Source organism: Eptatretus burgeri, chromosome 16, assembly GCF_056783735.1.
Source record: "Eptatretus burgeri isolate ZD-2024b chromosome 16, Ebu_testis_v1, whole genome shotgun sequence".
In the NCBI taxonomy this organism is placed as follows: domain Eukaryota; kingdom Metazoa; phylum Chordata; class Myxini; order Myxiniformes; family Myxinidae; genus Eptatretus; species Eptatretus burgeri.
This window is the reverse complement of record NC_140976.1, coordinates 33,640,848-33,653,309: the sequence shown is the minus strand read 5'-3', so window position 1 is coordinate 33,653,309 and position 12,462 is coordinate 33,640,848. Positions and strand designations below refer to the sequence as shown.

The window sequence follows — 12,462 nt, the reverse complement described above, 5'->3', positions numbered from 1 at the left end:
TATATATATATATATATATATATATATATATATATATATATATATATATATATATATATATATATATATATATATATATATATAACAACATGACTGCTAACAAGCAAGCTTTGCTTGCTGACTTGGTGTGCTCAAATTTACATGGTGCCATTGTTGACGTTGTCATGCCAAATCAGGATGGAATTGTTCAACAACATCGTGATTAACAAAGGACTTTCTTTTCATTTTTGGCATTCTTTGGGCTTGTATAATGAGTAGATATAATTATATATTTGTTACTAAAAAAAAAAAAATCATAATAACTCAATAATATAATTAAGTTTAAATAGGCGACTTAGCTGTCGCCTGCAATCACGCCAGCAATGTTGATTAACTTTGCAGTCAAGACAAAGGGAATACAGTGTTACTTCAATAATTGTCACGTTACAATAAAGAAATCTAGGCAAATTCATTACAGCCTGTGAGCAGTCATCAGAAGTGGTTTTTGAAATAATGTACCACTTGTCATTGAGTCATGAATAATACACCACTTTAAAACCGAACGTTGATGCTTGCAGATAAGCCCGTCAAAATCACAGACGATCTTTCTGTACTTTCACTCTAATCAGCCTTGAAAACTCATGCTAAAACCGAAATTATGTATAAAAAAAAACACAAAAAAACCTTCATCTATTACACAAATCACTCATCTCCTTATTTGGGCGGTGTAGCAACAGTTGATGGGTTGTGATCAAAATGCAGCTTTCTTTCATGACAGATGACATGTGTTCAGTTTTAACGTGTTGTTCAGTTGAATTAACTCGTTGTAATTGTACGAAAGATTTCTGTGGGTGGTGTCTAGTAGACCACTGCCTCGATCACTCCCCAAAAAAATCACATGCATTACCTCATTTCTTCTGCATGGATTGTGATCGAAACGTACCTTTCTTGCCTCAAAACATACCTTTATTTCATGACAGAAAATATGTTGTTCAGTCTTCAAATGTACACCAGAGGCATGAATCCTATACATATTGACTAAAACGGCGATTATCAGGTTACAATTGTGGGTGAGACAGGCCAGCTGTCCAATCAATTGGTGGAAAGAGAGAAAAAGATGGAGAAATCCGGCTACTTTAACATAGAGATTTTTTGTTTGTTTGTTTGTTTGTTTGTTTGTTTTTGTTTCCCTTGTCGAGGCTCGTATGAGAGCGAACAAACAATGCGCAGCAAGGGGGCATGAGACACGAGGGGAGGGAGTGGGAAGGACAAAAGAGTGGGGAACAGAGACATGAGGAGATCTGTGGAAGGGAGAGGGATTGGGCAGGGAACATGGGGAATACAAGATGGATATTACAGGGACTTTCAGGAAGGAAAGCAGGGAATTTGAAGGAGGTGGGTTTGGGGTGGATTATTGGGGGTAGAAAAGATCGAGGATTTGGATGGGAGATACGATTTGGATCGAGGATAAGAGATGGTGGTGAACAGCTGTTTTGAAGGCCTGGAGGGAAGATTGGGATTGAATCGAGTGAGGGAGTTTATTCCAAAGGCGGGAAAAAATGAGGAATGAAAGAGTGAAGGTGAGCAGTGATTCGTGATTTTGGTAGTTTTACCAGAAGGGGGTTTTTGGTGGACCTTGAGCGCCCTGCAGAAATGTGGTGGGGACAAATCACAGGGAGAGCAAGGGGGGGCGAGGCTGGGGAGGAGATGGTAGAAGACAGAAAGACCAACGAACAGCCTGCAGTGAGAGAGTGAGAGGCCCAAAGACTCGGCCTCATCGCGGGAGATGCCAATGATCCGAAATGCCTTGGTTTCCACAGCATGAAGCCGAGAAAGGTGGGAGGCAGGAGCACCAGCCCAGAGGAGAAAGCAGTGCTCCATCAGGCTGTGGAGGAAAGCTTTGTAAGTGGTCAGGAGCACGTGATATATCCAGGGATACGGCTCGGATTTCCTGTCTGGCATTGAGGACCTCCATCCATTGTTGGGAGAGCGGAAGCAGCATATCCAGGGTAGAGTGACCTGGTCTGAAACCAAATTGAAGATTGGAAATCAAGCCATTGGAGAAGAGGAAGGATTTAATGTCTGAAGCTATGATGGATTCCATAACCTTGCTGATGATTGGGAGAAGGCTGATTGGTCTGTAGTTGCAGGGATATGTTTTTGCACCTTTTTTATGCAGGGCAGCGATGTTAGCAGATTTCCAAGCAGATGGCAGATGACCTTGAGCAAATGAGAGGGTGAATCGAACAGAGAGAGGGTGAGCAAGAGCAGAAGAGCGGGCTTTGAGGACACGTGGGCTGATACCGTCTGGACCGGTTGCAGAATCTGACTTGAGGGTTTGACAGCAAGCTCTCCACCTTGTGAGGAGAAAAGGACACAGAGTCCAGGGACAGTTGGGTGTGACTGGGTAAGGTGGGTAGAGAAAGCGATGGGTTTTGGATACAAGATTTAGCTGCAAACACCGAGTTTATGCATTCAGCTTTTTCACATGTGGTATCACCAGTGCGGCCATTTGAGGTAAGGGAGGGGATGGAGGGGGAACATACACCAGAAACAGATTTGATTAGATGACACCAGGATTTTGAGGAGGGAGCGAGGTTTTAAAGTTCGGAGTTGAGCTTATAAAGATGTTGCTTTCTTGCTCTCCTGAGGGTAGATACACACTTGTTCTGAGCTTTATGGAAGGAACTGAGATTACGCTCAGTTGGGTTTGATTTCCATGAGGCAAAGGCAAGTTGTTTCACGACAACTGCGTCACCACAAGCTTCAGTGAACCAAGGGCGGGAGGAAGGGGAGGACAACTGAAGACGAGAGGGGATAAATCTGTGCATGAGGAAGAGCAAGTTTCTTTGAAAGATTTTCCAGGATGAGTTGATGTTGGAGGAAGTCACGATAGGAGACAAGTCTATAAGTTTGATAGCTGCTTGGAGACCTTGCCAGTTGGCTTGAGTGAAATCCCAGACTCGACGGCGGTGAGGTGGTTCTCTGATAATATCCAGATAAAGTGTCCACCTTGATGAGGACATGGTCAGAAGAACTGATTGGAGCAGAGTAAGAGCAGCATATATTGTCAGGGAAATTTGTCAAAATCAGATCCAGAAGAGATGGAGTACCATTGTTTGAGATCTGGGTAGGGAAGTTCACCGATTGAGTCAGTCCCAATGAGTCGCAGAAAGCTTTTGCTGAAGTCCCATGCCGGTGAGAGAGCTACCCACACCTAGCCAACTGGCATGATGATAATTGAAGTCGCCACATATGAGGAAGAGAGAGTTTGGATGAGAAGATAGAAGTTGGTCCATGTTTTCGGATAGTGAGGTGTAGATAGAGTCATCACTGTTTGGCGGACGGCACAGTACACATATAAACATGAGGTGGGAGTGGAGGGGAAGCCGTAGCCAGAGGTATTCCTGGGGCTGTGGGGGAGTGAGGCAGGTGCATGGAGAGTGAGGAATAGAGTCTTTGATGAAGAGAGCAACTCCTCCACCAGGATGAGGCTCAGGTCTGTCAAACCTGAGGAGGGAGTAACCAGGGAGAGATACTTGGGAGTCAGACACGTCTTGGGGGAGGAAAGTTTCTGTTAGACAGATTATGTCTGGTTTGTCAGTGGCAGCCTGTATGGAAAGATCTTAAAGGTTTGAGCGAAGGCCCCAGATATTTGAGGTCCACACTGTTAATGAAGAGGGAGGGGAGGAGGCTTTGGGTGCAGGGGTGGGAGGGGAGGGGGAGGGTAGGACAAGGGACGAGGGGGGGTAAGGAGGGTTGTTGAAAGAGTGTGGGAGATTGCAGAAAAGCTTGGGGAGGGGGCCAGATGAGGAGGAGAAAAGTCTTTGTGGTGCTGGGGGAGAGGGTGGACAAGAGAGGGACAGAAGGCAGTTGAGGATTTGAGGAGGTGGAGTGAAGAGATGGAGGTGAGAGGGCAGTGGAAGGAGGCAGCTTTGTGTATGAGGGGGGCAACTTTGAGATGGGTGAGTGAGGGGGGTGAATTGTGGGAGAAGGGTGAGTGGGGAGAGTTGAGGGAGAAAGATGAGGGCGAGTTTTTGAGAGAGGTGGGAGGGAGGCTTGGTGAGAGAAGAGTGGGATGGTTGCTTTGAGAGTGAGAGGGGTGAGAGGGGTGAGTTGGCACTGAAAATGGAAAAAAAAAAGAATTGTTGATGGAAAGCAAACATTCATAGCAAACTGGGTTTTTTTTTAGTTTTAGGTCAGAGATGCGATTAAACACGTTTCTTGATGGATGCAATGAAGGCGAATCCAGACAATGGAGAGAAGAAACGCTGTAACAGTTGGATTTTTAGGCAAGGTATGAGGGAAAGGTCGAATTGAGAGCATTCTGTTTAAATAGCAGAAGAGTAGTGCATTATGATACAGTAAAGAGTACCACACATGTGAAAGAGGAAGATGAAGCATTATCAGAGATCGTTGTTGTTATTATTATTATCTTGCCAAAACGAAGTTTTTGCAAGATATGTTACTCAGCTTGTATGTTTTTTGTTTTTTTTGTTTGTTTGTTTGTTTGTCTGTAATCACGTATAAAAAATTCTGCAGAGCACAGTTATCATTGGAAATTTTTGTAACTTCGCATATCAGAGGCCTATAGAGGTCCCTTTCAGCGCATAAAAATTTGAAGGTCAAAGGTCAAGGTCACTTTGTCGCAAATCAGGGGAATCGACGAAACCCTTATTTTTTGAGTAATTTTGATCGGATCGTCTTAAAACTTCATGGAAATATAGTTCATGGTCTGGCCCTCAGCTGATTAATTTTTGGTGGTGATTGGCCTTGACCTTCATGGTTAGCACCTAAGGTAAAACATATTTGACCCCAAGGTCAAATTTTCAAGTTTTGGGAACCATATCGTGTAGTACCTCAAATTGAACACCTCGATGAGTGCTTTCTAGATATGTCAAGCTTGAGACATTATGACATCATTTGGTGACGTTATGAGGCAAACGCATATTTATCATGGTTACTCTGTAGAACTATTCTCATCGGAATCTCTTGTAGGCAGATATTCCTCAAGGAGTCGCTCCTGGTGGATAGCAGCTCTGTTCACCTTAGTGTGACCTTAAATAAGTCATGCGTGGTCACCTTTTGGCAAGATACGGGTCACCCTGCGGGTGACATTGGTTTATTTTTATTGTTTGAGAGAGTTTTCATCAGATTACGTCATGGAAGTGTTGTGGAAAAAATTGTGAGGTGAATGGTGAAAATTGGATCGGTAAACGGGTGTAAGCAGATCACGTGGTTACGGGAGAAGCACTTGGCTCTGGGAGGTGTATCGTCAAAGTGAAATTATTTATTTTAAATAAAGATTGCGTAACATTCGAAAAAGGGAAGGTTGAAGTAAAATCGTGGAAGTGTGTGTTGAATTTGGAATGGTAAACGCAGTGTGAAGCTGCTGGGTTGATGAAAAGTACCAGGAAGAGGAGACAGACACGTGGTTACAGGAAGTGTCGAGATCGAAAGGATACAAGGAAGATTCTTATTTTTTGATGTATTTTTCAAGAACAGGTAAGATTCGGGAATAGAAGGTTGTCGGAAGAAGTTGTGAAGGTAATGGCGAGAGAGCGTCAGCTCAGTCGAATAAAGATGGTGTGCCGGTTGGAGGAAGAAGAATAAGTATAAGAAGAAGAAGAAGGATCGAGACTCATGAGTATGCAAGGAGAAAGGTTTTTTTTTTTTTTTGATTTAAGACAAGAAATAGTGTTTAGTTGTGAGGGATGGGGGACATTGGGAAAGTGGGGAAGATAGAAATTGAAGTTAATGGGGAGAAAATACAAATAAACACGATCGTGCACCGAGGGGAGGGATGGGTAGTCCTCAAGTACCCGGTAAGACAAGATCGACGAAAACTCACAAAATAGCACGATTTTTGAAACAAAACCGAACTCAAAACACACAGTAACATGTCGGTGAGAAGATAAACAGTTAAAACAGGACAGATAACGACCGAAAACTTAACTTTGAGATTATCAGCAGAGAGTCCTGAAGGAGACCTGCCGACGCTCCAAACCCAGAACCGGAAATTACATTATTATACTTTATTATATAGATTACAAACTCTCCAGCAGCACCTCAAGACTGACCAACATGTCAAACTGAGATAGTGAACAAAATGGCTGAGTTTACCACTTTGAGTGGCTTTATAACAATGCACCTGATTGGCTGCTGGTCTATGAAAGGCCGCTTTCCTGACTGCACATGCACCGCATGAGTTGCAAACATTGTTCTTGATGCTGTAAATAAAAATATAGAGCCATTTTGTTCAAACCTTGCAAAAGGACCTCGGATCATGATGGTATATTTTATGATGATATATGATGATAGGACCACACATGATGGTATATTTATGTCCGTCTTTTTTTTTTCACGATTCAAACAACGATGGCCGACTGGTGGCCATTTCAGTTGTAAAAACCAGATGTTGAACACGTCCTCAACCATTTCTCGGACATGCATTCACCGTTCAGGTTGAAAATTGGCACACAGATAACGAATGATAGCTTATACATGCTTGTCATTTGTTTTCGAGATCAGATCCAAGATGGCCGACGAGCACCCATCTTGTTACTTAAACATGTCCCCAACCATTTCTCAGATATGCATGGTCCGATTTTGTTCAAACTTGGCAGTAGCACAGCACACTCTTGCATACACAGGTACCTCACTTTATTTTGCGATCTTATCAAAGATGGTAGACTGGAAGTCATTTTAGTTGTAAAAAAACAAAAAACAACTGGTACTGAACACTTCCTCAACCTTTTCATAGAAATGCATTTGCCAATCTTGTTCAAACCTGTTTTGTTATATTTTTCATACCAATATCTTGAAGCATTTCATGAAAAAAAAAATTTAATTCTGATTACCGGTACTCTTTTCGATTTCACCCCAACCACCTTCAAGTACAGTTTTCAAAAACTGATCAGACAGCATTTTCAACTGAATGATAATTTTCTATTGTCTACAGTTATATAATTTATTTTATTCATAAATAAATATTATGAAATGCTCGACTGTTTTTGTAATTCAGAATGTCTTCCCAAAATATATATGAACATTGAATCCCTTCTGTGCAAAACCTGCATTCCCAATCGAAAACATCATACATGTCATGTGACCAACTATCTTACACAATATAACTACGCCACCCACGTCATTAATATTATTGACCGAATAAACCAATCATACGCAATCTTCCATGTCACATGACCACTCAAGTCAGTTGCATCAACACATAGATCTTGTAAATATGTGCTATCCCCTAAACGCCAAATCACAAAATTACGAACACCACGGGGTCTATCATATTTTGTCTTTTTCTCTTTATTTTTGACGACCTTTGTTTGAAAGCATGAGAAAATTGTTGGTGAGCATAAGAGTGTGAGAACATAACTGAATGCATGAATCTCATGCCCATTGCATGACAGTTGAAAGGTCAGGAGCTTTTGTGAAGGATGTAACGTGATTGGGTTTGTTGGGGCATCTGGGGTCTTTAGATGGAATGTGGGGGCTATGAGCAAGTGGATCTTTTCATGCTTGGGTGGAGACACCGACAGGCTCGAGTGCCCGTTGTCTTGTATCATGCAGGCTTGATGCATTGCTTCTATCCAGAAGCAGCAAAGTCGTACATGCACATCCTATCATGCATCGCCTTCAAGGCAAATCTCCAGTTGATTTTATCTTTTTCCACAATGGGGCTGATCTGGAAGCTTGGCAGTGCAATGGCACCCAATGTGTTGTACTATTTTGTGTCTTCATAGAAGAACAAATGGTAATAACAAAGAACGAAACAACGCTTCTTCCACAGCTTCAGACCCTTGCTGTTCTGTTTACCTAACCATTCTTGCATGACAACCAGGGCACTGTGGTTCCTGTGAATGCTGTTCAAGCACTTCCCAAAGCAAAGCAAGTTCTTGCCAACTCTTGCCTTTGCAGGTGGATTGCAAGTTTTATCTTCAGTGGCCACCATACTTGTTGAAGACTGATATTTACTGGATTTGGGCTCCTGATTCAATGCTTGACTCAAGGGCTCTTTGGCTGCTTGGCTGACTCATCGAGAATGCACTCTGCTTGACGACAGACTGGCCAGTCGGATAGCTCAAGCCTTGACCAGTTGGCACGCTGATCAAATGATTGGCTGGCTTGCAGCTGTCCACCTTCTTGAATGTTCCAGCAGGCTGCTGCTTACATAGCTCACTCGTGTTTGGTTCAGGGTAGCCTTTGGCATCCTGCATCCCATTTCTGTTTTACGACCTTGTACTTCAGCATATTAATGGTTGCTTTGTTCTCCTTACCACCGGTTGTCAGAATCACTAAAAGGCGTTGAGGGGAACCTGAAGTGTGCGAGAAAGGTGGAAGGGGTTCACTGAAAAGGATATTTCATCACAGCGACATTGTTCTCACGTCATCGACGACAAGGCTTGACTCAATATGGTCCATTGTCCATATCCATTTCTCCTTCCAGGAAGCTGAACTTATTTCTGACCAGTTTCAAGTGCAGACAAGTGTAATAAAAAATTGAAATATATATATATATATATATATATATATATATATATATATATATATATATATATATATATATATATATATATATATATATATATATGGGTTGATTTCCTGTGCATTTATCTCCTACGTCACAAACAATGTAACAAGAGTTTGAATGTCTTCTTTGCTGAAGCTTTCTTCCACAGTCACGTTCCTGGTACATGTATTATTATTTTAATTTCTGAAACAAAACAAAAAATTGTGAGATAGTTGATATTTATTGGAGGCATCACTGGATAATGAGCCTGGTTTTGGCTCAACCGTTAAGGTGGCGAGCTTAAGATCTTAGGGTGTTGAGTTTGAGCTTCTGTTGAAAGAACAACAGGTGGGTTGAGTCAGCCTGTCATCATCTCAAAGTTGGCAAAATAAGTACCAGCTTACTGGAAAGGAGCACTCCATCAGTGGTACAGTGAAGCTTCCAGAAAATGATGCAACCAGCAGCCACAGGCTTCACATGAAACAACAACTGGATACTGAGAAAGTGTACTTGTGATTTTGCCATCACTTACACCTTTGTACTCAAAAAGTTGTGAGCGGGGTGTCAAAACCTTGGGATGATCCTCATACATATTCCCAAAGAATGGCATACACCGAGATGCAGCCCCCCCGCCCTTGTTGATGTTGCATCAGAACAGCCGTTTCCAGTAAAGTCCAACCTTGTCAATGATAAAAACAATATACCTGAGAGCTCATTGGGTGAGTGTGTTACCGGCTGAGCTATCCTGTCACACCTCTGCAGTTATTTTGATTTCTGCGCACCTTGCACTCCTATAGTTTGTGTTTTTTGTCCTTCCATGAAGCCTTGTCCAAGGAATTTTATTTGCTGCAGAACATAACTTTCCTTGAGAAAATGTTTCGATTGTTTTTGTTGGACCTTGCTGTGCATGCACAATGTTGCAAAACGGATCTCGTTAATTTGAGCGTTTCACGGCTCACAGCACTCGACGATGCCAAGTGTTCATTCCAACATGAATTTTTCTGCCTGGATTCCTTTTGTTGGTAACACTTCATTGGACAATTTTAATTTCATTCTCATTACTTCCTTTTACCTTTCCACTCATTGGTGTCTGTGTATATAGTTAATTGCTAATGACCATATTTGTACTGCCTTGTCCATGCATGAAAGAGCAAAAGTTCTAAAGCAGGATAGAAAAGCTAAAGCGGAATTGAGGGTCAGGTGGAGGAGGAAGTATATGGGGCAAAAACAAAAATATGGGAAGAAATTATGGGGGAGGGGGTGGAAAGGGATGGGGGTTGATTAAAAAAAAAACTGTTTGCATCAGATGGAAAAGATGGTGTCGGTATGCTTGATGGCACAATGGACTGATTACAGTAATATTTCCACAGGGACGCTGGCTTTCTTCACTTTTCACTTGGATAACCACCACTTACGAGCAGCACAACTCCATCTGCCTGTTTCTTACCAACTGCTCGACACAAAGATGGCCTTCCTACTCCGTTTGCTTAATCATAATGAGCCAATCAACCAAAGCCTCATTTCACATGAACAGCCTTTCACCATATTGACCGGCGGTAAGAGGCCGGCTGTTCGGGCCAGTGTGGGTCCGTTCTCGTCCTTGCAGCTCGTTCCCAGCTCACGAGAAACCTGGCAAAGTGAGCATTCTTTTGCAACCAATGAATATCCGCGCAGCCTCGGGGCATTTATTCTTGAAGAAAATGTATTTTCTCAGCATCCAGAGCTTCGTGTGCTCTTTCATCTTACTGCCGGTGAGGCAGGCCCCATTGAGGCGTCATGCGTTTTCCTCATGGCCATTCATGGAACAGAGTTTGTTCGGACATCATGTCGCCCCTCAGGACATACTGAAGCATGCCTTGCTCAACTTACTTTACCACAATATTGGTTTGAACATTCTGGATTAGTAGCTACTAACCCCGGTAGCCAGCCCAGTGAGGTAGAAGTTTATTACTTGGCACAAGAGGGTTTGGAAGGAAATGACAAGGTGAGCCATGCTTTGGAAGACTGCACACATTCCCTGCAGAACCTTCCTCAGAGTACTGGGCATGACAGTTGGACATCTCTTGGGAGGGCGTTGCTCCTTCGCGGCCGGGCACCAGAGCCATTCATCATTGTGAAGCTCGGCCATGGCTTGGTTGCCCACATTCCATATCACCCCTCCAATACCCAGGAGGTGTTCATGATTTCCATCATCACTTCATCTAACTCCTCTATTGACCAATTCACTTTGAGGTCAGTTTATCATTTGCCTTCGCACATTCAAAAATATTTATAAATGCTTTGTTATGATCCTTTCTTTTTTACATCAGCATTAGATGTTGGACAATGAGCCTTTATTAGTTTTTTGTATGACAACGATGATGCCATCCCACATTGGTCAATATAGATTCCTATGTTGGGAAAAGCACTACTCAAACCATTTTACAAAACCGACAGTTTCAACTGGTCCAAAATTTCCTTTGCCATGGAGATTTCTGTTTGCTGCACCGAAAGCCAGATTCTGAAAGTCACATGTCCCACATGTTCTAGGTTTGTTTATGCTATGCTTTCTGTAGATTAGGAACATGTTTTGGTGTTTAGGTGCTGCTGAGGTCTCGAATAGTTTCTCTACTCCAGAAAATGGTTCAATGATATATCAACTGGTATTTTTTGTTGTTTTTTTATCAGTTGAAAATGTTAAAGGACACTAATTACAGGATACAACCATCCCAAGTCCATGCAGTGTCAACGATCATGTTTGAAAATCGATGCAAGTCACTGCAAATACAATTGCTGTACCACATCGTACAATGTCACAGGTTTTGGTGCCAATTTTGTTTTGTTTTTGTCATCTCTGCTGTGACTACCAATCTATGATGCAAAATCCTCATATAATGCTTCCATATAATGCTCTTTGAGATTGATTCCAGTTATCGAAGGTGGACGGAGGTTATGTTTTCACTACTGTCTGTTTGTCTGTGAACAGGATGTCTCAAAATTTGTTGAAGGTTTTGGACTAAATTTGGCAGAGAGGTTGGATGTGTGACAAGTATGAATTTGTTGGATTTTGGTGAAGATCTGGATCCGGATTCGGATACTATAATTTTTAACATAATTCTTCACCATTGAGATATGGGGCCAAAAACGATATGTATATCATGCTATCTAAAAAGTTGTGGATGGAATATGACAAAACTCTGTGCATGAGTTGGGTAGGTGACAACAACAAGGTGATTTGATTTTCGTTTGTGACAAGGACTAACGGTCTGGATGCAGATCCAGCCTATGAGTGGGATAAAATGTAAACGGTTCAGTCTGGCTGAGGTATGTGCTCGACCAAGTGCCATTGTTATTTTTGGATTAGTGTACAGAGTGATTGTCAATGTGGATCACGTGTGCAATATTGTTAGATTATGCATCATAAAATCATATGGGAGTGTAAAACTTGGAAAAAAATCTGGTGAAAAATGTATCAAGATAAATTATACCATGTCAGCTTCCAAAGTCAATACGTATAGACCCAGCAGCATGAAGAAACCTGAAGAATACTGATTGTTGTAAAGCAAGTGTTGTGGTGCAACTCAACAATGTGGCTACGCAAATACATAGAACTTTGATGCAGGAGGAGGTCATTTGAGCCATCATGCCTGAACCCAACCCTGGGCTCCCTGGAGAAATATCCGGCCTCTCAGGTATATGGAGGTTTGAATAGCGGCTGGTAAAATGGCCGCTAGGGTTCAAAGGGTTCAGGACATCACCAGCATGATATATTATATACATACAGAAAATTATTTAAAATTAATATGGGGGGTGGGGAGTCGGAGAGATGAATACAGTTGTGCGATGAGGAATAAACTACCACAACAACATTTTCACCTACCTCGGTATACAATCACCCATGCATACATACTAGCTACTTACCACATTTCCTTGCCAATATCCATGTTCCCTTATTTACCATCCCCCAAAGTAATATTAGCAAT

At 42.1% G+C, this 12,462-nt stretch overlaps 1 protein-coding gene across 1 annotated transcript in view; it reads left to right on the top strand.

The window, feature by feature from the left end:
- LOC147010839 (transmembrane protein 132C-like) overlaps nucleotides 1-12,462 on the top strand; it is a 741,813-nt gene that overhangs the window by 217,404 nt on the left and 511,947 nt on the right. The window contains exon 2 of the mRNA XM_085859640.1: nucleotides 9,871-10,732. Within this exon, the coding sequence (XP_085715766.1) occupies nucleotides 9,871-10,732 (862 nt within the window). The remainder of the gene's footprint in view (nucleotides 1-9,870; nucleotides 10,733-12,462) is intronic.